Source organism: Lynx rufus, unplaced genomic scaffold (genome assembly GCF_022079265.1).
Source record: "Lynx rufus isolate CCGP_SWC_20201006 ecotype Redwood Valley unplaced genomic scaffold, mLynRuf1.p SCAF_17, whole genome shotgun sequence".
NCBI classification, from domain to species: domain Eukaryota; kingdom Metazoa; phylum Chordata; class Mammalia; order Carnivora; family Felidae; genus Lynx; species Lynx rufus.
Window position 1 is genome coordinate 40,247,204 of NW_025814831.1, and position 26,114 is coordinate 40,273,317.

The 26,114-nt window shown below is 41.3% G+C and overlaps 1 protein-coding gene across 1 annotated transcript in view; it reads right to left on the reverse strand.

Annotated features, from left to right (window-relative positions):
* Positions 1 to 26,114, reverse strand: part of PRKCH (protein kinase C eta) — a 231,346-nt gene that overhangs the window by 10,572 nt on the left and 194,660 nt on the right. The window contains exons 11-12 of the mRNA XM_047079551.1: positions 19,534 to 19,672; positions 18,715 to 18,903 (exon numbers count right to left, since the gene is read on the reverse strand). Coding sequence (XP_046935507.1) covers positions 18,715 to 18,903; positions 19,534 to 19,672 — 328 coding nt within the window. The remainder of the gene's footprint in view (positions 1 to 18,714; positions 18,904 to 19,533; positions 19,673 to 26,114) is intronic.

Sequence of the window (26,114 nt, forward strand, 5' to 3'; positions counted from 1 at the left end):
CAGTTACCATTTCATCAAAAAGAATAAAATCACTAGGAATAAACTTAACCAAGGAAGTTAAAGATCTGTACTCTGAAAAGCATAAAATATTGATGAAAGAAATTGAAGACTCCGCAAACAAATGGAAAGACACTCCACGCTCATGGATTGGACTAAGAACTAACATTGTTAAAATGTCCATACTACCCAGAGCAACCTACAGATTCAATAAAATCTCTATCAAAATACTAATAGTATTATTTTACAGAACTAAAACAAATAATCCTGAAGTTTTTATGGAACCACAAAAGACCCTCGATAGCCACAGCAATATTGAGAAAGACAAACAAAGCTGGAAGTATCACAATCCCAAATTCCAAGGTACACTGCAAAGCCGTTGTAATTAAAACAGTATGGTACTGGCACAGAAACAGACACATACTTCAGTAGGACAGAAAAGAGAGCACAGAAACCATGCTTAGTTGATCAATTAATCTATGACAAAGGAGTAGCACAATAGGGAAAAGACGGTCTCTTTAATGGTACTGGGGATACTGGATAGCTACATTCAAAAGAATAAAACTGGACCACCTTCATACATCATATGCAAAAATAAACTCAAAATGGGTTAAAGACCTAAATGTAAGACCTGAAACCATAAAATTCCTAGAAAAAAACATAGGTAGTAATCTCTTTGACACTGGCCTTAGCAACATTTTTCTAGATATGTCTCCTCAGGCAAGGGAAACAAAAGCAAAATAAACTATTAAGACTACATAAAAGTAAAAAGTTTTTTCACAATGAAGAGAACCATCAACGAAACAAAAAGTCAGCCTACCAAATGGGAGAAGATATCTGCAAATGACATATCCAATAAGGGGTTAAGATCTCAACTGTAGAAAGGACTTACACAACCCAACCTCAGAAAACAAATAGTCCAATTAAAAATGAGCTGATGGGGTGCCTGGGTGGCGCAGTCGGTTAAGCGTCCGACTTCAGCCAGGTCACGATCTCGCGGTCCGTGAGTTCGAGCCCCGCGTCAGGCTCTGGGCTGATGGCTCAGAGCCTGGAGCCTGTTTCCGATTCTGTGTCTCCCTCTCTCTCTGCCCCTCCCCCGTTCATGCTCTGTCTCTCTCTGTCCCAAAAATAAATAAACGTTGAAAAAAAAAATTAAAAATGAGCTGAGAACCTGAACAGACATTTCTCCAAAGACCTACAGATGGCTAACAGTCACATGAAAATATGCTCAACATCACTCATCATCAGGGAAATGCAACTCAAACCCACGAACTATCACCTTTCACCTAGTCAGACTGGCTAGAATCAAAAACACAAGAAATAAGTGCTGGCAAGGATGTGGAGAAAAAGAAACACTCATGCACTGTTGGTGGGAATGTAAACTGGTGTAGCCCATGTGGAAAAAACAGTATGGAGGTTCCTCAAGAAATCAAAGATAGAAATACCATATAATTCAGTAATTCTACTTCTGGGTATTTACCCAAAGAAAACAAAAACACTAATTCATAAAGATACATGCCAGCTCTATGTTTATAGCAGCAATAGATACAATAGCAAAGATATGGAAGCAAGTCAAGTGGCCACTGAGATTAACAGATCAGGAAGAAGTGGCACAATGTACAATGGAACATTACTCAGCCATAAAAAGAATGAGACCTTGCCATCTCTGACAACATGGATGGACCTGTAAGGTATTATGCTAAGTAAATAAGTCAGAGAAAGGCAAATACCATATGATTTCAGCTATATGTGGAATCTAAAAATTAAAACAAAAAACAGAAGCAGAACCCAAAATACAGAGAACAAACTGATGGTTACCAGAGGGGAGGCTGGGTCGGGGGGGGGGGGTGGCGGGCAAAATGGGTGAAGGCTAGTGGGATATATGGAATGAATAAGTCACAGTGATAAAAGGTACAGCACAGGGACCCTAATGAATGGTACTGTAATAGCATTGTATGGTGACAGGTGGTAGCTAACCTTGTGGTGAGCATATCATAACACAGACTTGTCAAATCACTATGTGGTACACCTGAAATTAATGTAACATTGTGTGTCAACTATCCTTCAAAAAAAAAAAAAAGGGGAGGATGAATGAAACAGAAACCAGGACAGGGATCATCCCAAGGTGGAGATTATAGTCCCTTCATGACCAACCCTCCAAAGATGCAAAGAGGTGTATAGGGTTGGGGATAGAGGGGACTTGTTGCTCTAGGCCAGGCACAGGACTCTCCCTAAACACTGTATTCCTGCTGCTGCGAACAGCAATGGCATAATTCTTTTGCAGAAAACTTCCTCTGTTTGCTTATGTCCCTAATGGGATTCAAATACCAAACAAATTAGCAACAATGTTGTTTGGAGCAATGTCTAGCCACATCTAAGGTCATACTTAAACTTGCCTCAACTGACCTTTTCCCGACTGTGGTCCAAATGAGAAAGTCAGCCAAGGAGGAAAATAAAGTGACTTCATGAAAGATTATGGACACATTTACTAAAGGAAACAGGATATTTTCTAGGGTCAATAGAAGCACTTTATAAGCTGCAAAGAGTGAGTGAAGAGGCCAGGGTGGAAAATCTGATTCCACCCCAAATCTAACTGTCAAAGTAACTGGAGAATAGGGACAGGAGGGGGGTCAAGACTGGATGGTTTCATTGATATTCCCCTTCCTTCTGGAGTCCTCATTAAAGTGGAATTTAACTAGAGGATACCGAAGCAACCAGAACTACATCTGCCCTGAGAATGAGAAAGTTAACAGTTCTTTCAAGGCTGCAGAGAAGGCAAGACTACAGGGGAAAACAGTCACCTGTCCTCCTGAAGGTAGCTCTACAGTGAAGTGTAAGCAGTTTAGGCCAGGTTTGTACCAGAATGTCCTGGGAAGCCTCCTGCACACCAAGGAAGGATATATGAAGGGTAGAAGAGCTCCTCTGATAACGCACAGAGGTTAACTGGTTAGGCTCTGCAGTTCAACTCCTTGTGTTTGTATACCAATTCTACCACTAATGAGCTGTGTGACCTTGTATAAATTTATTAACTTCTCTGGGCCTCAGATTCCTCAACTATAAAATGGAGATTTTCCTGTACTTCAGAAGGTTGTTATGACAAGTAAATGCCTGGCACAAAGGAAGCCCTCAATAAATGTATTAGTAAGCATCTTGTTAAACCAGGCGTAGGTCTATCCTGTTTTACCTAGAGTCAGGGGCATGGACTGAACGCCTCCAAGAATAAGGTCTGAAGTCACCCTTGACCCTGAGGCTCAAGCGGCTCTCCTTGCTACTCAACACTGCAGCCAGGAAAGATAAAACAAGGTCTGTTTTTGCTTTCACGGTGGGGCCATTGTGGTGGTCTCCGGAAAACAGTTTTTCTGACAGCAAAGATTCCTAAAGACCATCTTAAGACAAGAGATACAAATAATACTCAGGTTTTATTGTGCAGTTGTATCCGCTTTAACAATAAAAGGGAGATACTGAACCCAGGATCAAGGATGCAACGGGGCAACTTCTTTGTGAATCTGGTGCCGGGGGCAGCATTCTGATGTGTCACAGGCTCTGCTACACAAGAGGAGGCTTTGGTTTTGATTTGTTGAATGTTCCGGAGGATAGAGTTTAAACTAACCCCATATAATAATGTGTCTTGAGAGAACAGGATTCAAATGTACTTTGAAACTCATTAAAATGTAGGCAATGGCTATTTTTTCCTCTTTCAAAATCTGTCTGATTTCAGAGGAAGAGGACTAGTTATACAAATAGACCAATTAGTCTAATTAGATTTTCTTCCAGGAGGGAGAAAACACTGTATTTTCTCCTAATAATTGGATTTGGCTGTTGGACAAACAAAATGACCTTCTCTTTTCATTCAATTTCAGACCAAAGAGGCAGAAAGGGTTAATTCTGGCAAGTCGTGGGGAAGGAAACCATGCCACAGGACATTCCCATCAATACTCCAGGGAGATGCTCCTAAATGGGAAGAAGGCATTTTAAGGTTCTACAGACAATGCTGGGGAGGGAGTGCAGAGAAAGAACACAGGACACAGAATAGAATAGGATTCACAGCTATGTTGGCCAACCCCACCATAGGTGCATAGCTGATGGCCACCGTGGGGGTGACAAAGTGAATGCCGGTGTGTGCATGTTGCAGTCATATGTCTGTCTGTTGCCACTGTTATAGGCAGAATCTAACCTGGTTATGAAGACTACTCATGAACCACCCTTGTAGCCCTTCATGACAGCTGCAGTGGTGAGGCACAGACCTGGGAATGACCTAACCCAGGAGCACCATCCAGCCCAGAGCAGTGGTAAGAGGGACAAAGGGAGGCATGTGAATTAATTGACGGAGCAGCAAGGGAGGAGAGAGACACCCGGGCTTTGGCTTGGCATTGAGAAGTCACTTTTCCATAGAAGAAGGCAGAGACAGACATGGAAACCTAAAATGAGACACAACAACCCATTGGGGGTGGGAGGGGTCTTGGGGGCAGGTGGAAAGGATGATAGGTAATGGATTTTTTAAATATCTCTTGGGAGGCAAACTAATCTTCTCAAGTACAGTTTATTCTACAGAATGGTATTTCCATGGAATATTGGAAGAGCCAAGAGAGGGAGAGTTGTTCTAGCTTGTTCAGATTGGGTCTGAATGGAATTTACTAGGCAGGGCTGGAACTAGTAATCTGCACACTGCTGGCAATAGACCATCTTGCCATTCTCAAAGCACAGAGGGATCCAGATCTAGACTGATTTGGGCAGAGAGCAGCTGCAGGAGTAGGAAAAAGAATGGTACAAATTTTAAGATTGTTTGTTCTAGTTTTGTGAACAGCAATATTGGTGTTTGGATAGAGATTACATTGAATTTATAGATTGGGTAGTATCGACATTTAACATTAATTCTTCTAACCCATGAGCATGGTATATCTTTCCATTTATCTGTTTAAATTTGTATGGACACAAAAGACCCCCCAATGGCCAAAGCAACCTTAAAAGAGAAGAACAAAGCTGGAGGTATCACAATCCCAAAATTAAAATTATACTACAAAGCTACAGTAATCAAAACAGGATGACACCAGCACAAAAACAGACTAAAACCACAGAAATAAAGTAAAGCAAGAAATAAAACAGAAATAAAACCACACTTATGTGGTTAATCTATGACAAAGGAGGCATGAATATATACAGTCTCTTCAGTAAATGCTACTGAGAAAACTAGACAGCTACATGCAAAAGAATGAAACTAGACTACTTTCTTATACCATACCTAAAAATAAACTCAAAATGGACTAAAGACCTAAATATGAGACCAGAAACCATAAAACTCCTAGAATAAAACACAAGCAATAATCTCTTGGATATTTGCCTTAGCAACATATTTATGGAGATGTCTCCTCAGACAAGGCAAACGAAAGTAAAATAAACTATTAGGAATACACCAAAAATAAAAAGCTTTTGCACAGTGAAGGAAACTATCAACAAAACAAAAAGGCAACGTACTGAATGGGAGAAGATATTTACAAATGATATATCCAATAAGGAGTTAATATCCAAAATACAGAAAAAACGTAAGACAAGTCAACACCGAAACCCCACAATCTGATTAAAAAATGGGCAGAGGACCTGAATAGACATTTTCTCAAAGAAGACCTACAGATGACCAACAGATATGAGAAGATGTGCAACATCACTAATCATCAGAGAAATGCAAATCAAAACCATAATGAGCTATTACCTCACACCTGTCAGAATGGCTAATGTCAAAAAGACAAGAAACAACAAGTGTTGATGAGGATGTGGATGGGGAAAAAGGAACCCTCATGCATTGTTGGTGGGAATGTAAACTGGTGCAGCCACTGTGGAAAACAGTATGGAGGTTCCTCAAAAAATAAAAATAAAAATAAAAATAGAAATACTGTATGATCCTGTAATCTCACCTCTGGGTATTTACCTGAAGGAAACAAAAACACTAATTTGAAAAGACATATGCATCTCTATGTTTACTGCAGCATTTTTTTGGCAATAGCCAAGATATGGAAACAATCCAAGTTTTGATCAATAGATGAATGGATAAAGAAGATGTGGTATACACATATAATGGAATATCACTCGACCATAAAAAGTAATGAGAGGGGCGCCTGGGTGGCGCAGTCGGTTAAGCATCCGACTTCAGCCAGGTCACGATCTCGCGGTCCGTGAGTTCGAGCCCCGCGTCGGGCTCTGGGCTGATGGCTCAGAGCCTGGAGCCTGTTTCCGATTCTGTGTCTCCCTCTCTCTCTGCCCCTCGCCCGCTCATGCTCTGTCTCTCTCTGTCCCAAAAATAAATAAACGTTGAAAAAAAAAATTAAAAAAAAAAAGTAATGAGATGTTGCCATTAGTAACAACATGGATGGACCTAGATGGTATTATGCTAAGTATAATAAGTCAGACAGATACCATATGATTACACTTATATGTGGAATCTGAAAAACAAAACAAACAAAACCAGACACAGACTCCTAAATACAGAGAACAAACTGATGGTTGCCAGCGGAGGGATAGGCAAAATAAGTGAAGGGAATTAAGAGGTACAAACTTCCAGTTGTAAAACAAATAAGTCACTGGAAGAAAAATATAACATAGGGAATATGTTTTGCAAGAAACCGATGGTAACTGTGCTTATCATGGTGACCATTTTGTAATGCATACAGTTGTTGAATTCCTGTGTTGTAGACCTGAAACTAATATACTGTATGTTAACTATACTTCAATTTAAAAAATGGTATAGTTTTTGTAAATGTTGTAGCTTAATAAGTGGTAGCCATTACTATTACTCTACATATATGTTCTTGCATTACAACAGGTATTGACTTAAGTGTTTCAAGTTCATTCTAGAGAATATTTACAGCAACCCTGATTATCATTCCCTTTTTACATACTGGAAAACCGAGGAACAGTCCAATCTGTAACCTGTCCAAAGGCCACCCAGTTTGGGAGTGCTAGAGTTTCTATCTAGTACTAGAAACCTTTGCTTTCAGTCACTGTGCTAAACCACCTCTTGAGGCGACCAATCTTCTAATTTGTTTTCTGGATCAAAAACCAGTGTGGGCTGACAGGTCAGGAGGAATCATGGGATGACATTCAGGACTTCACCTGTGAAGGAGAATGCACAGCATTTTGTGTGCTTACTTATGTTATACTTCCTGTGCTGGCCCATGTGACCAGCAGGTACTAAGAGAAGGGAGAGACAACAAATAGTCTTGAAAAGAACCCAAAGAATCCTTTAGTCTGACTACCTTGCTTTACTTTGAACAACAGAGGTCTTTATATTGGAGACAAAAGGATAGAAAGGCACTGCTGATATTTTCAAACACCAGAAGAGGTGTCGGCCATAAGAAGCAGTTCCAAGTAGGAGAAATCTGTTTAGGGAGTTGGAGTTAAGGGAGCATATATAAGCTTATAAAGACAATTAAGTTTAATACCCAATGCCATTAAGCGATAGAAAGAGCTTTGCTAGGAGGAACACGACTGTCTTATTGGAAACATTCAAAGAAGAACTTCCATGAGTTGTCAGAGATTCTGGATAACCTATCTGGCATCAGGTGGGAAGGGAGATCAATGCCTTTCATGGCCTATGCTAATATCAAGAGTCTACAATCTTATCCTATCTTTGGTCTCTTCTTAGTTTTATCGTTAAAATTCTGGGAGAGAAGAGCTGACATTTTGAAGATATACCTCCCTCAGCTAGAGAAGCCACATTTTCCTTGGGTCTCAAGTGGATTTGTCTTTATAAACAATAAAATGAAACAAAGCTTGGTCAAGCTAATCTCCTTGGGCGAGACACTGAAGAGGGCATGCGAGTATATATTTGAAAATGCCAATGGATCAACATCTTACTGCTAAGTTACTTGTAACTAATCTACATCAGAATATTCCGTATCTCCAGAGACACAGTATACAGTGTACTTTATTTCCTCCTCATGAAAGCCAGTATAATACCCTGTACTGTTGATCCTGTAATGGAGTAGAAACAGTGCTAAAGTCTGTAGTGAGTTTGTTGGCTATATTTCTCATGCTGTCAGTGACTGGAATCCAGCACCTTTTTTGTGGGCAACTACTTAATTCCTTTTCAGTGCTCTTAATACTCTAATTTTCCTGTGTTTTATAATCATTATAGCTTCCCCTAAATCCCAAGTCATAAGACAATGTTGGTTTAAAAAAAGGTAAAGGTCAGAGGTGAGTCCCAGAGACAGAAAAGCCCAAGGTCAGACACTTGTGCCAACACCAATGTTGTTGGCCAAGATGGTTTTATTCCTGGCAAACCAGTCTCAAGCAGCTCTGACTGACAGGTCAGGTTTCATTGCTCTCCAGTAACTCCCAAGCGTTAAAGGAAAAGGAAGCTCTATTCACCGTAGTCACTACCACTTGTTTTCAGGTGTGATCCCCTGAAATGTAGCTATTTAAAGGAAGCAAGTACTAAACAAGGATCCTCTAGAGGACACTACACAATGCCTTTTATTTCCTCCTGATGGAACCCAGGCCAATACTTGTCTTTACCTAGGAGAGACACTATCTTTGGTGTCTGAACCAAAAGTAACTATCAACAGCTAAAGATTATTGGTCTTTGATAGTTGGAAAGGGCACATGAAAGAAAATAAGTGTACGAGTTCTGTTCACAAGAGTTTTTCCAGCTTAAAACAAAAAGCTCTTCTGACCCACATTTCTTGGTTAGCAAACTACCACATCAAAAGGGTTTCCATGCTCATTTTATAAAACCTCTGACATCTTCATTCTCCTGGCTGAGATATGGAGACTGAAGAGGCAAGTGGTGGAGGGAACACCTGGGTGGCTCGGTTGGTTGAGAGTCTAACTCTTGATTTCAGCTCAGGTCATGATCCCAGGGTCATAGGATTGAGTCCCACATTGGGCTCTGTGCTGAGCACAGAGCCTGCTTAAGATTCTCTCTCTGCCTCTGCCCCTCTCCTCCACTCACATGTGCTCTCTCTCTCACTCTCTCTAAAACAAAATCTAAAAATAACAAAAAAATTGAAAAAATGGGACACCTGGGTGGCTCAGTAGGTTAAGTGCCCGACTTCAAGTACTGATCTCACAGCTTGTGGGTTTGAGCCCCATGTTGGGCTCTATGCTGACAGCTCAGAGCATGGAGCCTGCTTCTCTCTCTGCCCCTCCCCTGCTCATACTCTGTCTCTCTCTCTGTCTCAAAAATAAACATTAAAAAAAATAAAAAATAAAATAAATTAAAAATTAAAAAAAATAGGCAAGTGGTATATTTTAATGGAGTGGTATTACTCCATTAAAAAAATCCTTCACACTGCCAGCTACAAATAAAACACCAGGACCTCTATTCCTAGTAAACATATAAGCTAAAATAAGGGGGAAGGAAGCTGAGTACAGTAAGTTTAATAAAATATGATTTTTAAAATGTCAAAAAGTCTATAGGAAGATCAACGTGCTACTGTTTTTCTATCTTCTGCCAACACTCGCATTGATCTATCTGTGAGAAAATGGTTCATTTCTGAAAGGTGTTCATTGCACTAGCAGTTTCAGTAAGAGGCCTGTGGAGCAGCTCCATTTCCTCATATGGGAACACCAGTCCCGGTGTTAACCATCTCTCTTGCTAAAGAATCATTCAGTATTTGGATTTTCCCCATCACAGTGTTTGAAACATCAGTTCTAATGATCCACAGTTAGATCCTCTACCTTAATCTGGTCCCAGTTTTTCCTCCACTTCCTCAGCCTCCTCCTGGCTGACCACCTCCCTTGAGCATCTCAACTTCTGCCAGGAGAGGAGTAGGAAACGGAGAGGGTCAAATTCAATGCTGCTCTCATCAACTGCCTGGTGACAGACGTGGGACACACTCATGGCTAAAAGAGGCTCCCAGCACTGATTGTGATTCCCCCTTTGTGCACAGAGGCAAACAGGATTCCTGCAGACAATGCAGATGATGAAATCTGATAGGTGTGATGACAGGTAAACCCACACAAGTACACACACTTTAATTTCTATAAAGCTTAAGAACAAAAGCACTCTGTAATCTCCCTCTAATGCCAAGTTTACAATGCCTCCTGAACTGACAAAGGTGACTCAGGAGAGTGCACCAAACTCCTTTCAGCACTTATTTAACCTGGCCACCTGAGTGAGCTTACAGAAAAGGGCATTGACTCCACCTGAGTCAGCACTGAGCCTCGTGATCCCTCCGAAGAGAGGAGATGATTTAGTACAAAGGAACACTCACCTCACAGAAAGGCCATCACCTTCCTAAGCTCTTCGGATTCATGAGGACTTCCCCAAGTCTCTCTTTCTGGAGCTACACGAAGGCAAAACTCAGTGCAACCATAGAAACTCTAAGCAAACTCTGTATTTTCTTCTGTGTTATGACTATTAGCATTTGGGGATAATTAATTTAGTGCCAGTTAAGGAAACTCAGCCAACAGAAAGCATGCATTATTCTAAAACCAAGTTAAAAAAAAACATTTAAAAAATCATTTTTCAAGTCATAAATCTGGAATGCTTTTACACAAGTGTGTCTTCATATTTCTTTTCTGTGTTAACTTCTATGGGTATTGCCAGTTTTTATAATCTATGAGAGCTAATGGGTGGGATTGTTTTGCTTTTGGGGCTTGGACATATGAGCATTTCACATACACATTTAAAGGGACGATGAGAAATGAGAGACAAAAAAGCAAACAAGAAAAATGGTCTTCCCGTTGCAGTTTTTTTGAGTGCATGCAATGGGTATTTTTAGTTTTAAGGATCATGGTTAATGATTTGGGGGTTTTTCCCAAGTAGAAGTCCTGGGCTCAACTGTGTATGTTCCAGTTCCCCTCTTCCCGACGGTTCTGTGCCCCAAGTGTGTCCTCACAAACGAGTCCTCTGCCTCCATCCACGTCTATATGAAATGTTTGAACATCCTCACACAAGGAACTTAAAAGTCCACAATCTTGGGGGTGGGGGTAAAGGTGATGATAGGAAGGGCTAGGGTAGGAAAGTAACACTGGGAGTTCTGTTGGCTGGGGCCCAGCCTGTTCAACCACTCATTTTCTGTGGAATATGGGACAAGAATACCCCCTCACCCTTGATTCAGGGGACTCACTGACATTATTACACCATATGAAGCCACAAGATGCTTAACACCTGAATCTATGGTATGCTATATAAATGGGTATCCAAACAGTTTCCAGAGATGATAATAATGCCTTCCATTCTTAAAAAGTTTATTTTTGAGATAGAGATAGAGAGCAGGGGAGGGGCAGAGAGAGAGAGAGAAAGAGAGAAAAAGGGAGAGAGAGAGAAAGGGAGAGAGAGTATCCCAAGCAGTCTCCATGCTGTTAGAGCATATGCAGGGCTCAAACTCACCAACTGTGAGATCATGACCTGAGCTGAAATCAAGAGTCAGACGATTAACCAACTGAGCCACCCAGGTACCCCTAAATACCTTCCATTTTAAAAGGTAAAAAGCAATTCAAACAGTATTTCCTTTTGAAGGAAAAAAAAAAGGCAAGCAAAATATCCAGCAGACACCAATTCCAGGAACAGTGCTGACCTTATGTTCTAAGGAAAAAAGCATCAGGAAATCTCAGGAAGCCAAATAGGGATGGCCCACCAACTGAGAGTGGTGGGGGGAGCGGACGTGAAGGGCTGGCTTGAGATCTTGGCCCTTCCTGCCTTGGTGGGAAAGGGAGGACCCAGCCCACAAGAAAGGATCCCACAGGGCAGGAGGGGAGCAGCTCGGGGCAGAGCTCACCAGTGAGGGCTCTCTTATTCCCTGTTGTTTGTAAAAAAAAAAAAAAAAAAAAAAAAGAAATCATTCTTTGGGGTACACTTAGCTTATCAACTTGGGGCTGAGGTATACTTCTTGGGAAGGTACAGAGACTGTTCATGGATGTTGAAGAATGAGAATGCTAAAATCTGATTAATTTTGTAGCATAAAAATGACCAGGATAATATAGACTCCCAGTCCAGGACCTTGAGACTCTTACTGGCAATCAAAAGGCATAGCTGGATCCAGATCCACTGCTAATGAAATATTTCATGATAAATTCAAAACTAAACTGAAAAAAAGAAAAAAAAAAAAGATGTAGCTGGATTGGCCAGATAGCTGCTATGTGGCTCATATTATTTCTTCTGTTTGTATATTTGTATTGTGAAACGATTTTGATGCATTAATGAAGGCCAAGTTCATTTTACACAGTCTGTAATGTGTGTGTGTGTGTGTGTGTACCTACATATCCATATAAAATCAATGTTATACAAGTTCTAAGTATGTATGTATACATATGTGCCTGTGTATGTGCACATACACACAACACATAACATTGAAAAAATTGTACTATTATGGGAGTTTTCCTTTTTAAAAAAATTTTTTTAAGGTTTATTCATTTTTCAGAGACAGAGAGAGACTGAGTGTGAGGTGGAGAGGGGCAGAGAGAGAGGGAGACACAGAATCTGAAGCAGGTTCCGGGCTCTGAGGTGTCAGCACAGAGACCGATGCAGGGCTTGAACTCAAGGACCATAAGATCATGACCTGCGCCGAAGCAGGACACTTAACCGACTGAGCCCCCCAGGTGCCCCCGGAAATTTTCAAACATACACAAATATGTAACCATCATGCAGCCTTGACACTTACTATACACGCCCAACCTTGTTTCATCTCTTCCACTCTGCTACCCCTGGATTACTGCAAAAAAACAATCCTAGATATTTCACTTGCAAATGCTTCTGTCCGGTCTACAGTATCTCTTTATGACTATTCAGGATGATCTCTTAAACATGAAAAAAACAATTTTGTGACTCATACTTGCTTGAAATCCTTCAATGACTTATCTTGGCCATCCTTCACATGGTCTCCAGTGTCCTTCACACACAGCGTCATCTCCTACAACCCCAATAGCCCTACCCCTTTGCTCACTACAGTCCGGCCCCACTGCCAGAGAGGTACTCAAATGGATTCTATCTCAAGATCTTTGTGTACTTCTTGAACCTGACTAGCTTCTCTTCAGCCTTTGGTTTCAGCTTAAATGTCATTTCCTCAGGATGGCCTCCCTCGATGACCTAGATTGGGTTACATCAACCTGCTGTATCTTCTCAAAGCACCTTAGACTTTAAAAAAAAAAATCAAATTGTTAAGTATACCGTTATTTGTATAATTTCTTTTGCGAACATCTTTTTTCCTTCCTATTCCTGCTGGACTTAAATTCCTTGAGGGCAAGGACGATGTCTGTCATGGTCCTCCCTGCACCTCCAGCCCCTTGTGTAGTACCTGAACACAGCAGAACCATGGCTGCTATGCATATATGCATGGATACATGCCTGTTAAATGAATAAGTGAATCAGTATCTGTGTGGCTATTTACATCCCCCATAGGTGTCTTTGGTTTGGACAGAAACTCCTGGAAAAACACAATACAGTTCTCTCTGGAATAAAAATTCAACCCAGCCTCGTGTACAATTTAGCACTTAATGACCTTGGTGATATTGGTGGATCTTGATCAAGGAGAGAGGGTGATGATAACGACACCTCTCAGTATGCTATGAAATTACTACTCATAACTCGGCAATACTAAGAACTTAACTCCCGTATCGTGCGTGCCACTTCGAAAGTGCTTTCATGTGTACTCCCTCATTTGAAGTGGGTACCAGTGGTGTCATCATCCCTGCTTTGCAGAGGGAGAATGAAGAGCCGTGGCAGAGGGGGAATGAGGCTGCGTGCCTCTCAGACTAGTGCGTGTTTCTTCCACTCTATCGTGTGAAGTCGGTTCACCTCTCTGGGTCTCGGCTTCATCTGCCAATGAGGGATTTAGACAAACTGCTTTTTAAAGATTTTTTCATCTCAGCAATTCTGTGTGTATGTTTCTAATAGTCACCATGCTCTAAAAATTAAGGGTAATGACAAGTGATTGCAGTCCAAAACTTAGCTTGGAGGACCTCCTGACAGTTTTTAGGACCATGCAAGACACCAGCCAATGGAGTCAACGTTCAACATTAGGAACTCTTGATGTCACCAAGTTCCCAGAATTATAGGCGGTCACAAAATCCTGGAAAAGGGCTTGAAGTCAGTATTTTTAAAGAAAGCAATGTGCCTTATCTAGAACTGGAATTGCACAACGGAATAAAGGCTTGTTCAGAGTCCTTAAAAATGTCTCAGCTTATCAAACTTCTAACATAGATGGACTCCCCAAGCCCTCTGTTATCTGGCAGAGGACCATTTGTTCCTACTGAGCCAGTACCACTCAAAAGTTACTGCAGACAACAGTTTGTGAATAAATCACATTGTAAAACCATTGGCCTATTTCGCCACAAGTAAAACTAGTAGATTTGGATGTTTATACAACCTGAAGTCATCCCTTCCTAACCTCCTCACTGAATCCTCTTCCACTGTCACCCCTTGAACGCTGGTGGGCCCTAAGCCCCCACCTCCAACCTCCTTTTATTCTTCAGCCTGTACCCTAGTCATGTTTGTGCCCGTGTTCTTATTGGTCTGGGTTTTTCTTTTATTTTTTAAAAAACCTGTGGTATAATATACAGAACATGATATTTACCTTCTGAACCACTTTTAAGTGTGTAGCACATTAGCACAGTCACACTGTTGGGCATCTATCACTACCCATCCATCTCCAGAACTTTTTCCATCCTCCAAAACTGAAACTCCATACCCCTTACGCACTACCTCCCCATGCCCCGCCTCCTAGTCCCTGGCAAACACCATTTTGCTTTTTGTCTCTATAGATTTGACATTCTAGGTCATTCTAGGTCCCTCATATAAGAGGAATCATACATTTGTCCTTTGTGTTTAGCTTATTTCATTAAGCATGCCTTCAAAGTCCATCCATGCTGTAACATGTATCAAAATTTCCTTCCTTTTTAAAGCTGAATAATAATCCATTGTATGCTTATTACCACATTGTGTTTATCCATTCATCTGTCAATGAACATTTGGATTGTTTCCACCTTTTTGACATTGTGAATACTGCTGCCATAAACGTTGGTGTACAAATATCTGTTCAAGTTCCTCTTTCATTTCTTTTGGCGATACATCCAGAAATGGAATTGCTGGACCATGTGGTAATTTTAGGTTTAATTTTTTGAGAAACTGCCTGCCATATTGTTTTCCACAGTGGCTGCACCATTTTATATTCCCGTGAATAATGCACAAGGGTTCTAATTTGTTTCAAGAAATGTGCTTAATGGCCTTTGGTGAGTCACAATTTCTCTGGGCCTCAGTTTCCTTATCTATAAAATGGGGGGATCAGAATAGACAACAGACAATCTCTAAGGTTTCTCCTAGCAGTAAAAAACTGTATTGGCCTAATTAAATCAAGTTGCAATTAAAGCCAGAAAGTAGTCTGAATGGTTTATAAGCATGACTTGATACCTTAAGCTCTTTTCCTAACACAAGACACGAAGTAATCATTTTTCAAAGGACAGAGTCGAACAACGATTTCATGCATCCAGCTTTCATTAATGACATTAGTGGCCACCTCCTGAGCATCTAATCTATGCCGAACACTGTTCCCAGTATCCCCTGCACACTATTTCATACCCTAGTTGTACAGATGAGGAAACTGAGGCATGGCAAAATTAAGCTATTTGCCAAAGATAACACAGCTAGTGAGTGAAAGAGCCACAATTTGTCCTCGGACAGCTCTGCTATGGAGGCAGGTTCTTCACCACCACACCCAGACGAAGCCTTTCCTTCTTGGTGAATGAAGACTTTCCTCAAGTCTTGAGTGCTCTTAACTGTTTTCTTGCTTTTCCTTGATCACACTTCCATTTAAATGTCTCAGCCCTCTGCAGAGAAGAGCTGCATTTCCTCAGCTATGGCATTTAAGCTTTTTATTTTTAGGCATAGAGGCTGAAATGTACAAAAGTGTCCCAGAAATCCTCTGGGTAAATGTATTTTAGTAATTTTATTGGATACCTTTTTCAAGTGTTTTCCAGAAAATCACTTTTAAGGAATGCTCCTTGAAGAAAGAAGAAATCGAATGCTGAAGGTGTTCTGGACAATAATCTTATGACGTGGGTTTTATTACCTTGAGTTTGTAAGCAAGGACACCAGGATTCAGAGAGGTGCCGTAACTACCAAGGTCACTGAGCCAAAATATAATAGAGCTAGGAGGTAAGCCTGTCACCAAGGAAAGCCCATGCTCCTTCCTCCAGGGAGACACCCCACAGAGAACACAGAATGACACTTAGGAAAACCAGTGCAAGGTCAATGACACATCATGACCTCAGGTTCTGTCTCTACCCAGCTGAGCAACTGGTATCTGAAAGAAAACTAAAAGGAAGTGAAGAGGTTCACAGTTTCCCAAAAAGCAAAACTGCAAGGGGAGGGAACAAGTCAGTCTCCAGTGAAGATTAGGTTCACTTTAGGCACCAGAGGTTCAGTTTCCTCTTAGAACAAAGACTGTGGAGGGAGAATGTTTCTGGATAACCTATAGTCACATTACCAAAAAATATTTTTACACACATCAAAGATATCTTTTAAAGTAATTGGATTTACCTGCTTAAGAAGAAGCTTAATAGTTCCATATGGATCTTAATCTTGACTTAGTACCGATTCTAGGTTTCGCAGGGATTGAACGAGGGAGCTAAGATCTAGGTCCCAGATTTAGTTGGGAAGAATTCTCTCAAGAGGATTCTGAAATACTGGAATACAGTTAAGGACTACTGCAGTTTTGAAGAAAAAAAAATCAAAAGAAGCAGATGTGAGTGATGTCCAACTCAAATGATGAGGCCTCAAGATTTCCCCTGGATCCAGACAAAAGAGAGGAGATATTTATTGGAGAAACGCTGAACTGGATTGTTAACCCTATAGAGAGAACATGAAAGTTTCCTGAGGCACAGACTGACTTATTTCCTACACTTCATGGTAGCAAGCATAATGACATTCATACACCATGCGAACAAGACACATTTCTTTATACTTTGAACTAGTACTTTCATTTGAATCATAAACTCTGGGGTTTTCTTTTACATTTTAAAAATGCTGAATCAGGGGCGCCTGGGTGGCTCAGTCGGTTGAGTGTCCGACTCTTGATTTCACCTCAGGTCATGACTTATGGTTCATGAGATAGAGCCCTGTGTCAGGCTCTGTGCTGACAGTGGGTGGAGCCTGCTTGGGATTCTCTCTCTCTATCCCTCCCCTGCTCATGTTCTCTCTCTCTCAAAATAAATAAAACTTAAAAAATAATGCTAAATCAGCTACAGAAATTGAACTAAATATGTGCACTATGAAAAACCATTAATATAATGATGGTGGTTGTAGGCCACAGGGGTTTAGCAGGCCTTAAGAGCCAGATTATGGACCATGGTCCTGGGAAAGTAATAATGCAAAGCAAGCCTGATTCTGTAGCATGATTAGGTTGTGTTAAAGTAGCTTAGGTCATCAGAGTTAGCGGGAGCCAACCTCAGCAAGTGCTGTTCCCTTCCAGAAGTTAAACTTTAGGGCATGAATCCACAAAGAAAAGCCCTCCTTTGTATTTTATTCATAAAATTATAAAAGCCACATTCTTGGTTTCCTCAGTCTAAAACTTCTACTAACTCTACGACTCAGTTGTTCTTACGGACATATGCCATTGTTAGGAGATATTTGGCAGAATCCAAAGTGACTTCACTTTTATTTCTATAGGAGATTAGTGTTTCCTCAATATCAGGGGGGTACTGGCACCTAGCCTTGGTACACTTTGACCAATTCAATTCACTTTGACGATATTTGCCTGAAAAGGATTTCTGTGATTATTTCACTTTTAGTGATACGGAGAATTCTCAGGGACAATCGTGCCTTCAGCCAGTACACAGTGACCTGCATACAAAATGTTTTTGAAAAGGCACTGATCATATGACTGAAGATTTCTAAAGGGAGACAAGTCTCTCAACATGATAGCCAATATTTCCCAAATTTTGTTTTTTTGCCTCAAATCACTGAAAAGGACATAACTTAAGGAAAGTAATTCTTATCCCATAGAAATTATCCAACAGAGAGAATGGATTGTTCTGATTTTTCCCTACTGGAAGAACTGAGCTTTTATTCACCTTTATTCCCCTATGCATACAGCAGGTGATAATACATGATTTGTAAATTCAACTAATGTGGTTATAGGAATGATCCAGATTACGTGTGCTTTTTTATTTTCAACATAAAAGCATCAAATCCAAGTTTCTTCCTCACTTCAAAATAAGGCTTCCAACATGGTACCTTAAATGCACACAAAAAAAGACTTTTCATGATACATTAACTGCACTGCTCCTGAATCTGGGCCTGGCACCTCACTTATTATTAATAAGAATGATATGAATGCAAAAGGAATCTGCAGAAGTTCGGAAAACCTCTCCCGGCTTCACCCAGCACGAAGGGAAAGGCCCCTTCATCCTGCTTCTTGGACACTGCAGACAGAAACAGTCAGTATGTAAACAAACCGGGGATAGCATTCACGTGACCCAACACCCTGGCATGTCCTGACTGTATAAAGGAAGTGCATCATTTCACCTACACTAAAGTCACAGGTGCTAGAAATACTTGATAGGTGGCAAACAATGGTATCAACCGCTTGCATTTGGCCCAGAAAGAACTATTGCATAACAGAGGAAAACATTCCGAGAGAACTCATTCTTTGATTCTGCAATTTAAAACATATATTGCAGTTAGCACTGGGAACTTACTATGGGAAGGTACTGAAAAACCACAAGCAGCACACACGGCCAGCTGGTATGCAGCCGGCCAAACCTGGCTAGGTAAGCCAGACTTACAGATTTCAGGATCCCTGTGGCATCTTCATGGAGCCATGTTGGGTAAACCACTTCATCGTTCAGTATGGCTTCAAAGAGGTCATCTTCGTTCTCTGCCTCAAAGGGGGCGTGACCACACAGCATCTCGTAGAGCAACACGCCCATTGCCCACCAATCTACTGCAGGTCCGTAGAGCATTTCCTGGAGGATCTGTGTGAAGAAGGCAATGTGAGAAGTGCTTTGCACATCTGATTAACAAATGTGTCCTTAAAGACCAGGGAAAATGTTGGATTAGGAAATATCAAAGTAAAAAAAAAAAAATGCACATTTCATGCTATCTCTAGAGACTGGTCCGTTTTCTCTGTGGTTCAACTCAGAGGACTTCTCATCCAGGTGATCAAACATTTACGGCCTGTTTCAGCCTAGGTAATGGTACGTGTGCAGATCCAAAACAGAAAGGGTGTTGGCACTGCATCCCTATAGAGGGAGGAAGATACTGGGCTCACTCACTTGCATGGGAAAGACTGAGGAACTTTATTTACTGCTGCTAAATGGGGCTGGGATCAAAGCACCGAGTAGAGACAAAGAGGAAAATAACTAGCTGTGAGTAGAGCACACTTTGTCCTCATTCAGGGCTAATGCCTAAAGCAACTACAAGGTTTACAACAACATTTTTAATTCAAATTGTTATTTATAGGAACTGAGGGCATTTTCTGCCATCATTCACCCAATGAGGCATAAGGGAGTGCGGAGGCATCAGCTTGCAATGCGCCCCCAGAGCCACAGCACGCAAGAGCAGCCCGTGGCATCTCTGCTCAGGATTTCCAAAGCCGTACTCACCTCTGGAGCAATATAATCGGGTGTGCCACAGAAGGTTGCTGTGGTGACTCCATTACAAATCCCCTCCTTGCACATCCCGAAGTCCGCCAGTTTACAGTGACCCTCGTGGTCCAACAGGACGTTGTCCAGTTTGAGATCTCTGAAAGAAACAAAGAGCAGCGTGCTCTAGGGCAGCCGGGCCCCAAACCTGGACGGGCTGGCTCATGGGGTGGGCGATCAGACCATACCAAGCAAGCTTTCTGCATACATTTCAAAGGGAACCAACGTCTTTGGGTTATCTTAGAAAAAACTTGAGACCAACTCTGAAAATTTGCCTCAGGGCTCCTAGACAATGGTCCCATATGAATAGGCTACCCACATATAAAAACCTAGGTGTGATGGTGTCCCCTCACCAGGGCATCTTCACAGCGGGCACAGGACTGTCATTCTGGAGCTTCACACTCACAGTGGGCTGTGTCAGGGCGCTCATGGCTCTATGTACCTATCTCTGCTCTGGGAATCAAGTTGTGTTGGCCTGTGTGGCCCGAGGGACAGACTGGTCTCTGTCCAGCCCAGGATCACCTTTCGGCTCAGAGGAGATCGGTGATGACAGAAGTGGCGTGACCAGTTTCCAGGCTGTGCCCTGGGAGCTGATACTGTGACCACATAGGTCTTACAGAGGGAGGTCACTGGAGATACCCAGGAATGAAAACAAAGTCCTGTTTTCTAGGAATCCCCGATAAATGAGGTTAAAGCAGCAGAGTTTTCCTGGCACAGATCAGTGGGAACGCAGACCAGACCTTCTCTCTGCTCACCTGCTCCTGGCAGCAATCTCCCTGGGCATAAGCTGTGTAAGCACTCAGCTGCCCACTTCAGGAAAGGAAGCCTTTTCTGCCTCTAAACCGAATCTGGCCTTCTCCATGCAAAACCCTACTTTCCAACAAGCAACTGTTTTCAGTAGGCTGTGATCAGTGGAGATGGTTTCCTTCCCCATAGTCACCACACAATATGAGCAAGACGTATTTTTTTAATGTTTGTTTATTTTTGAGCAAGAGACAGAGACAGAGTGCGAGTCGGGGAGGGGCAGAGAGAGAGGGAGACACAGAATCCAAAGCAGGCTCCAGGCTCTGAGCTTTCAGCACAGAGCCTGATGTGGGTTTCAAATCCACGACCATGAGATCACGACCTGAGCAGAAGTGGGATGCTTAACCGACTGAGCCACTTGGGCACCTCAAGCAAGACATATCTGAAGGTGGAATCACGAGGTGCAGGGTGGCAGGTGGGATGACTGTGGTCCTGTACATGGGAGGAAGGTCACGGCCAAGAGTATGGTCTCTCTCAGCTGTTCTTCCAGGAGTGGTTTCAGACTCTAGGCCCTATCAGTGCCTGGTCGTGTGGCTCCTCTCAGCCAGATGGCACACATTAGAAGTGGCCAAGGTTAGGGGCTTGTGGGTGGCTCAGTTAAGTGTCCGACTTTGGTTCAGGTCATCCTCTCACATGTTGTGGGTTCAAGCCCCGCATCAGTCTCTGTGCTGACAGCTCAGAGCCTGGAGCCTGCTTCGGATTCTGTGTCTCCTTCTCTCTCTGCCCCTCCCCCGCTCACATTCTGTCTCAAAAATAAATAATAAAAACATTTTTAAAAATTAAAAAAAAAAAGAAGTGGCCAAGGTTAGAGATCACAGTCGGCCGCCCCAGGGGAGAGCAAGCCCGTGGGGGATCAGAGCCTGGGGGCGAACTCTTTCAGCACCAGGTTCTAGCCCAGTCATCCAGGCCCCTGTGGACCTGTGCCTAGAGCATGCTCTCTCACTGCCAAACAAGGTTACTGGGTTTCTGAATTCTCCTAAAGCTGTTATGCCTGCTAAGGACTCATAAAGGATTTTGTTTGGTAACAGGAACAAGTGCTAACAGAAACTCACAACGGTCTGGAGAACTGACCTTTGATTGCTCAAGAGAGCTTGTGACTAACATCCCAGGTAAGAGGTTTAATTGCTTATTACTCAGTCGCTGTCATGGGCAGCAGGAATCGTTCAGGGAGAGACAAGTGCTTGCAATCAGTTCTGTAAGCTGCCCATCACAATGCCCTCTGCAGAAGTCCAGAACGCAGCCTCACTGCTCAGAAGACAGAAGTGACAGCACAGTGCATCCCTGCCACAGAATGCCTGAGGCCACAGAGGCAGGTTATACTTCAATCCTGACTTTTCAGTCTAATTCTAGGCCTTCTTTAGACCTGTACAAGCCCTGAGAGAAACGCCATTGCTTGTTTTACACCAGGTGCTACTTAATAGACAAAACTCCCAACCTGGGATTCCAAGGGCATTCAATTAAGAGCATAATATAATCCCAGGCTATTAGTTCTGCCCTCAGCCTAAATATCTCACACCTTCTCTGTAAGTTCTGTCCTGATATCCCCAGAGAGTCAACTCTGCCCCCAGAGTACCCAGTTAGTTCCTGCTCCTATAACGGCATGCCCTGCACTGTATTCCAGAAGGCTCTGTCTGTGTACCTGTCTCCCCCTTAGCTGGGGCTAAGCCTTACTCCTCCCTAGTTCCAGCTTGGTCATGGAAGAAGACGCTGACCAAAGACATAAACAGAAGCATGTCAGACAGACAGCAGTGAGCTTCCCTAGCCAGCTCAGTGCCTGTCTTATTTTCAGGGGAAGAAAGGAAGCTTCATAAACCTCACTGGGATCCTTGTTCCAAGGTAATTAAACTTATAAAAAGTGATGTGCTTTATCCCTTAGAGACAGATTCCAGAGGGAGGAGAAGAAGAATCCTGAAATGTAAGTTCAAATTCTTTGCTTTGGTGAAGCTGGAGAAGGGAAACTACTTTAGGAAAGACGATTATAAAGCAGAGAGGACCCAGTCATAATACTTTTCCATGGCTTGCAGCCAGATGACAGAGTAAAACATTGACAGGGTTAGTCAAACAGATTCAAAGGTTACAGAGCCATTCATGGACACGGTCAGCTTCCATTTTAAGGGTAATCATGATCTTCACTTAAAAAAAAAAGGAAAAAATGGGGCACCTGGGTGGCACACTTGGTTAAGCATCCGACTCTTGATTTCAGCTCAAGTCATGATCTCGCTGTTCATGAGTTTGAGCCCCACATCGGCTTCAGTGCTGACAGTGCGGAGCCTGCTTAGGATTCTCTGTCTCCCTCTCTCTGTCCCTCTCTTACTCGTGCTATCTCTCCCTCAAAATAAAATAACACTTAAAAAAAAAAAAGATGGTAAAGAAAAAAAAAGCAAAAGCAAAAAAAGTCATTGTATGACTTCTGACTTTGAAATATGCAAAGGTCAGTTTTTGGCTTTGAAGTTCCTTAGCCTCCAATGCCAACATGTAACTCAACAGCCAAACTTAACAAGGCTACACAATGAAGATTACAAGTTCATACAGGGCAGAGGCTCAGATCCCAAAGTGCCAAATACTCAATTACCGGCTCATCCTTCATTAGGTCACTAGCACCGGTATTTAATAGCTGTAACTTTTGTCACACAAGCATAGAAGGGTAGAAAGAGTTACTTTATGCATTGTTGTTGCTGCATAATCAGGGTTACTTTAAAATGCCCACAGTGGTTTCAGAGAAGCATCCCAAGTGGTTGAGGACAAAGGAAATTCAGAATTTGTATTTATTTTGTTTCCACCATGAGCTATTCTGAGAGTCATAAAACAGAATGACATGAGTCTTTCTGCTTAGATCACCGGAATCAGTGACTCTTCCAAAAGAAATAAAGGAAGGTGAGTTGTGAGCTGGCTCCTTGAACAAGAATGACTCTAAGAGGCTATTCAGTAACTATTTTTAATCTATTAAAAATTTTTTTTTATCATGGAAAATTTCAAATCTATACAAAAGTACAGAGACTAATATAACAATCCCTGTAGTGGTCACAGAGCATAAGTGCTATCAATGCATGTCCCATCTTGTTTTGTGTATACATTTACTCCATTCCTGATCCATCTTTTTTCAGATTTTGAAGCAAATCCAAGACATAAAACCATCTCATCTGTAAATATTTTAATATTTTAATCTGAAAGATAATAATTCTTTAATGAATATATACAATATATAATATATAATATATATTAATATATTATTATAATATAAATAATATATATATATTAATAATATAATATAATATAATATAATATATAATAATATAATATAATAATATATATTAATAATATAATATATAATAATATATAATAAATAATATAAATTATAATATACAATATATAATAATATATAATGAATATACAACATTGATATTGGTTATTAAAAATATACAGTCAATATGCTATTCAAGGTATACTGCTTTTTCTCTGCTCATTTGAGTTATGTGTGTGCATGTCCGTATAACCTGAAAAAAGCTTCTGTAGAGCACAATAGTATGACAGTAGCTAATTCAGCTACACTAAATGTTCACCAGATGCTAAGTGCTTTAGCCATATTATCTCATTTTAATCCTGAACAAACCCTGTGAACGAGGATCTCAGCAACATTATTTAGTTACCCAGGGGTAAATCCAGGATTCTCAGTTCTGCTCACCTCCTTCCAAAGCATGGGCTCATAACCCACTACAGTGGGCAAACACTCTTTTATATACTGGCATTGCATTGCTGGCTAATCCCCCTAGTAGATTATTTCCTGAGAAGACTTCCCCAATTGCAACAAGAACTGTGTGAGAATCAATAAGTATCCCAAAAAATGAATTATGGCAAAGGGACATTTTTGTGCACATCACTATGAAATGCATCGTCAAAATTTTGCCAAAAATTTTTTTTTGCTTTGGTTTTTAGTGTGTGCATGGAGAAGGAGTTCAATGAATTTTTTCCAATCCTTGCATGTACAGGAATAGGGGAGTGCACAGCAAATGTGTCTCTAGTGGTCAAATATTCTGAAGATCATTCACTGCTCTCTTCCAAGGAAGAGAAGCTGGTACATGGATAAGGGTGAAGAGGTGGCCGAAAAGAATAAATTTAATATTATGATCATAATTTCACAACAAAACCATTTAGAACTGGCTTGTATTTTGAGTGTCTGGGTTTATATAAACTTGCAATTTTTTTTTCAAGGCAAGACTGATTGTGTTAAATTGGTAAAAGAATGTTGAAAGGTCACTGAAACAGCAAAAGCCTAAAATCTCATTGTATCATCAGTTAGATAGGAGTGCCATTCACGTATTACCTAACACAAGATGTTTAGCCATTCACCCACCCAACAAATCTTAGAGTACCATCTATGAATCATACAATATGCAAGGGGCTCAGAAGCCTGAATGAGATAGGAAACGGCAGGAGCCTGCCAAGGCAGGGGCCAGTAAAAATTCCAGTCTTTAGCCCAAGGAGAAAGAGAAACCATTGAAAGGTCACACACAGAGATGGATAGCATTAACTTGTGATCGTACAATGAGCCTCCAGCTACAATGTGGACAACAGATCAGTGGGGGAGGAGAGAACATGAGGAAACTAGTTGGGAAGCAACTGAAGTCTTCAGAAAAGAGAAGATGGTGGCCTGGAGCAGGGTGTGGCAGGAAGGCAAAGGGAACTAGATGGACCCAAAACTAATAGGGGGGAAAAGTAATGGGATTCAGTAATGGAAGGATATAGACAGTGAAAGGGAAGAAGGCGTGAGCATGTTCTGGCTCACAGGATTTATTTTGGACATATTGAGCTATTTTTTAGGCATCCAAGTGGAGACATTTAGAGGCAGCTGAATATACATGGCTAGAACTCAGAGGCTGGGCAGGAGATACAAATTTCAGAGTCATTAGCTGGGTGTGGATGAGTTCACCTGGAGAGAGGGAATGGAATGGGAAGAAGGCAGCTGGGGAACCGAGCCCTGCGAAGAGTATCCTGAGGATAAGGCCCCTCATCTTTTTCACACTGGGACCACAAATACTGCTCATAATTTATCAGCCAGAGTGGGTAGCATAGTTGAGTACCCAGGGAAGCAAGGGCCCCTCTTTTGCCTCTTAGGTGGGGCATCCCTAGTCTTGTCAAGGTTTAAAAGGGTCAGAAAATATTAACCTTTTACATTCGAAATCATCTGATGGGTTCTTTCTGGTTTTAACCCTCAACCTCTGCTACATGATGTGGTGCTCTTGTGAGCATAAACTTAAGTGTTCTATTTTAGGAAAATGTTCATTGCTTCATCTTGCAGGATACCAAAAATTTGGAAATAGGCCAAATTATTAATTAATAGGGGAATGGCTAAACAACTTATGGTATATACATGACAGAATTTTATGGGAGCTGATAAAATTTTATAGAAGATGAAAAATGGGAAATTTTTATGACAGAAGTTTTATCTTTTGAAAATTACTTCTTTTGTGATTATAAAATCATTTTCATCATATAAAATTTGATCATTCCTGAAAAATTATGGGGAAAACGATGACAGGCTCACAGTCTTCAAATCTTTTCTTCTCAATGCGACACTAATACATATTATGAGACACTTGCTTTTCTTACCTAACAAATATTTTGGACATATTTCTATATAGATCTACCTCATTCTCTGTAATGGTTATCTAAAATTCCGTTAGAAAGGTGTATCATAATTTAAATAGTCCCCCCTCCGTGACATTGAGATGGTTTTTAAT